The sequence below is a fragment of the Crocuta crocuta genome, unplaced genomic scaffold (genome assembly GCF_008692635.1).
Source record: "Crocuta crocuta isolate KB4526 unplaced genomic scaffold, BGI_CrCroc_1.0 scaffold335, whole genome shotgun sequence".
Lineage (NCBI taxonomy): Eukaryota > Metazoa > Chordata > Mammalia > Carnivora > Hyaenidae > Crocuta > Crocuta crocuta.
In genome coordinates, this window is record NW_027527440.1 from 61060 (window position 1) to 65170 (window position 4111).

At 38.0% G+C, this 4111-nt stretch overlaps 1 protein-coding gene across 1 annotated transcript; it reads right to left on the reverse strand.

Moving 5' to 3' along the window:
• Positions 1 to 229: 229 nt before the first annotated feature.
• On the reverse strand, positions 230 to 1159 carry LOC144228578 (olfactory receptor 6M1). Its single transcript, XM_077760447.1, has one exon. It carries the CDS (start codon positions 1157 to 1159, stop codon positions 230 to 232), a length of 930 nt encoding a protein of 309 aa, XP_077616573.1.
• Positions 1160 to 4111: the final 2952 nt, after the last annotated feature.

Genomic DNA, 4111 nt, shown 5'->3' on the forward strand with positions numbered 1-4111 from the left:
TAATGTTTCATGGTTTAAAGCCACAAATGTGCAAGCGTGGATGGATTCAATTTTTTTTTTTTCTTCTAGATGTAAGTAGAATTTCTTTCAGTTTGGTATGGTCATTGCTCACCCTGTTGACAGTCTCAGGTTTCTGGAATGTCAACATGGCACAGTACTCATGCAGAATGAATGTGTTGAAGCTAAGAAATGTTGTGTGATGTACTAAGCACTGATGTCAAGTTATCCTTCATATCGAGGACATGATTCTGTTTATCGTCTCTCTCAAAACTTCTTTCACCTTTTCATTTCTCAAGCTATAAATAAAAGGATTCAGGAGAGGGGTTATCACTGTAATGAGGACAGCAGCTACCTTGTCAAAATTCAGGGAATTGTTCTGATTGGGTCTCACATACACAAAGATATTGCTGCCATAAGCAATGGAAACCACCGTAATATGAGAAGCGCAGGTAGAAAAAGCTTTTTGACGGCCTTGGGCTGAGGGGATACGCAGGATGGTAGAGATGATGTAGGTATAGGACATAGTAGTGAATACCAGGGAGCTCAGGATGACAAGGGCAGATAGGAGAAAGTTTATCTGCTCAATGAGGTGAGTATCTATACAGGCCACCTGCAGAAGAGGGGCAATGTCACAGAAAAAATGATTAATTTCTTTTCCACAGTAAGGTACCCTTGTCACTACAATGGTTGGTACCAACACGGACAGGAAGGCTCCTACCCAGCAGCTCAGAACCAGAAAGAGGCAGGTCCTGCTGTTCATGATGATGGTATAGCGCAGGGGGTTACAGATGGCCACGTAGCGGTCAAAGGACATCACTGCTAGGAGGATAAACTCCACTGTCCCCAGAAAGAAGTAGAAATATGTTTGAGTGATACAACCAGCAAAGGATATGGTTTTCTTCTGTCTTAGAAGGCAGGCTAGCAACTTTGGTGTAACAACAGTGGTGTATAAAATATCCAGAAAAGACAAATTACTGAGGAAAATGTACATTGGGGTTTGCAGGTGATGATTAGTCCATATTAGGAAGATGATGATAATATTTCCTGTTGCTGTTAACGTGTAAGTCAGCAGAAGAACCACAAAGAGTAGTATTCGGAGCCCCAGGAGAGTGGGAAAGGCGGTCAGGGTGAATTCAGTCACTGAGCTCCAATTTCCCATGGGGATGACTACGTGGCAGGCAGGGTCTCCTTTAAGAAAGAAGAAAAGGAAGATCATCTTGGGAGATAATTTTATAAATATCTGTTGAAAATGTGTTGTGGAGAGTGCTTCCCATTGGGAGATGGGTCAGGGGATTAGCCCTTGATCAGAAAGTCATTATTGAGCATCTTTGGGAAAGTCAAAATACCATTTGGACACAACTTTTTCCATAAAATGAAGGGAGGAGACAGGATTTAAGAAAACCTCTAAGCTTCCCCCCAGTAATAAAATTCTATTTAGTCTCATTAAATGAAACTTGTCTTCTCTTCAGTGCAGCCAGTTTCATGTTCTCGGTTAAAAATGTGCTATAAAGGACTGACTCACACTTTCACTGGAACCATTTTTCTCAAGTTTACAGTCACGGAGAGAGAAATCCTTGTGAATGCTTTCTAGCTTCTTCTATAATAAATTTTCTTTCACTTTGACAGTTGGTAATGGTGACCTGCCAGGAGAAAGAGATAAAGATTGATTCCCCCCCAATATTTGGGGATTTCTAGAGTCTCTCAATTTTGAATGTCTTTTTCTTACATAAATAGATTTATGTAAACAGACAAGAAATAACTGAAATGGACAATGGTTCAGGCTTCCTGCTAATCACTTTATATGACACATCGAAAGGGAATACTGAATATTTTACCTTTAGGTTATATCCTGTGTCCAAAACCTACCTTCTGCAAATTCTGTGAAGTATATAGTAATGTATACATCATATATCTAGCTGATTATAATTTTTTATTGAAGTATAATTAACATACACTGTTATATTAGTTTCAGGTGTACAACATATTGGTTCAACAATTCTGTATATTACTTAGTTTCACTAGGATAAGTGTAGTTACTATCTGTCACTATACATGACTGCAGTATTATTGACCATATTCCCTACACTGTACTTTTCATCCTCGTAACTTATTTATTTTATGACTGGAAGTTTGGCCGTCTTAATCCTATTCACCCTCCCACTTCCCCTCTGGCAACCACCAGCTTGTTCTCTGTATTTACAAGTTTCTGGGTTTTTGTTTTGTTTTGTTTTAGATTCCACATATAAACAAAATCATATGGTTTTTGTCTTTGTCTGACTTATTTCTGGCTGATTACTTAAGATGAACTTATACAATGTGATAAAATCAGAGAGGTACAAATGACACATAGGAAGGTATGGAGGTGATTTAGCTTACTTCATTTACTCAATCAGTTGAAATCATCAAACTGTATATATCAAGATCATCTAGTTGTTCTTTATCCCAGTATCTGAGAAGTGTTCTTTGGAGCAGTATCCCATTTCAGGTTTAAAGCACCCACTCTTTAAGTTCAATCCTTTCTTTGTCTAGATTGCATTCAGCTCCTCCTTAACAAGTAGGTTAGAGCTGTTCCCCTCATTTTTCCTTTTCCTATCTCCCCTTCTACCCCATCTCAGACATAAAAAAACTTGCCTTCCTATTTCATTTTTTATTTGAAGTGTTTCCCATTACAAAAAAACCTCACACTTTTTCCCAGTGCAAATAATTAGAACATGCAAATGCAAAAAAGGTCTATAATCAGACCTGTTAGGGATTCAGTGACAAGAATTTGGTGAACGTATTTCCAGGCCATTTCAAAATTAAATTAATTATATACATATGTCTAAAATATTGATGCTGACATACTATTTGGTAACTAGCTTTCCTTAGTTTTCTTTTTTTTAATAATAATAATCATCTTTTGGGGCACCTGGGTGGCTCAGCTGGTTGAGCGTCCAACTCTTGATTTCAGCTCAGGTCATGATCTCAGTCATGAAATTGAGGCCCATGATGGGCTCCGTGATGAGCATGGAGCCTGCTTTGGATTCTCTCTCTCTCTCTCTTTCTCTCTCTCTCTCGTCTCGCAAAAAAAATCATCTTTCCATGTGAATTACTAGAACTCTACAGAATCATTACAAAATCATTTTATTTTTTTAATGTTTATTTCTTATTTTTGAGAGAGAGAGAGAGAGAGACAGAGCATGAGTAGGAAGGGGCAGAGAGAGGGGGGATAGAGGGTCTAAAGCAGGCTCTGCGCTGACAGCAGAGAGTCTCTTGCAGGGCTTGAACCCATGAACTGTGAGATCACGACCTGAAGCTACAGTTGGACACTCAACCTACTGAGCCACCCAGGCACCCCTCTACACAATCATTTTCTAAAATCAGGCTTTTTGAGGGACAATTGATATACAAAGAACTACCCATAGGGGTGTCTGGCTGGCTCATTCAGAAAAGCATGTGATTCTTGATCTCAGGGTTGGAAGATCAAACCCCACGTTGAGTGTAAAGATCACTTAAAAATAAAATGCCCCCAAAATAAAAACAACAAATAACTGCACATATTTAATATGCATAATTTGGTGAGTTTGGATGTATACAAACACCCATAATATCATTGCCACGGTTAAGGTAATGGACACATCCCATACCATCCAGAGTTTCCTTCACACAACCATTTTCAAGGATCGTATTGTACTAGATTCTATGGATGGGACCGTGAGATATTTAACCAGTTGCTTAACTTTGGTAATTTAGATGATCAACATTTCCTTCCTATGTAGTGACTGAATATTCTTGCACTTAAATCTTTGTGCAGCTGTTTCATTATCCATAGAATACTCTTATTTTCCAATAGAATGTTTGTTCTCACTATTTCTATCATAATATTACAAAATGCAAAAAAGATTTATTCCTATAATATTAGATTTTACCTTACTAGAGTAGCTGGGACTAAAATCACTTACAGATCTCTTTCATGGGTTCTTTTTCTGAGGTAATAGTTGTACATCATACCTAACACTGGGTAGCTGAGGACTCAGTGAGATTAAGCTGCTGTGCTCTCTCTTGCTCTTTTAAAAAATCTCCTTTTATGTTCTGGATTTCAATATTCTTTATTTTTTAAACTTTCTCATTT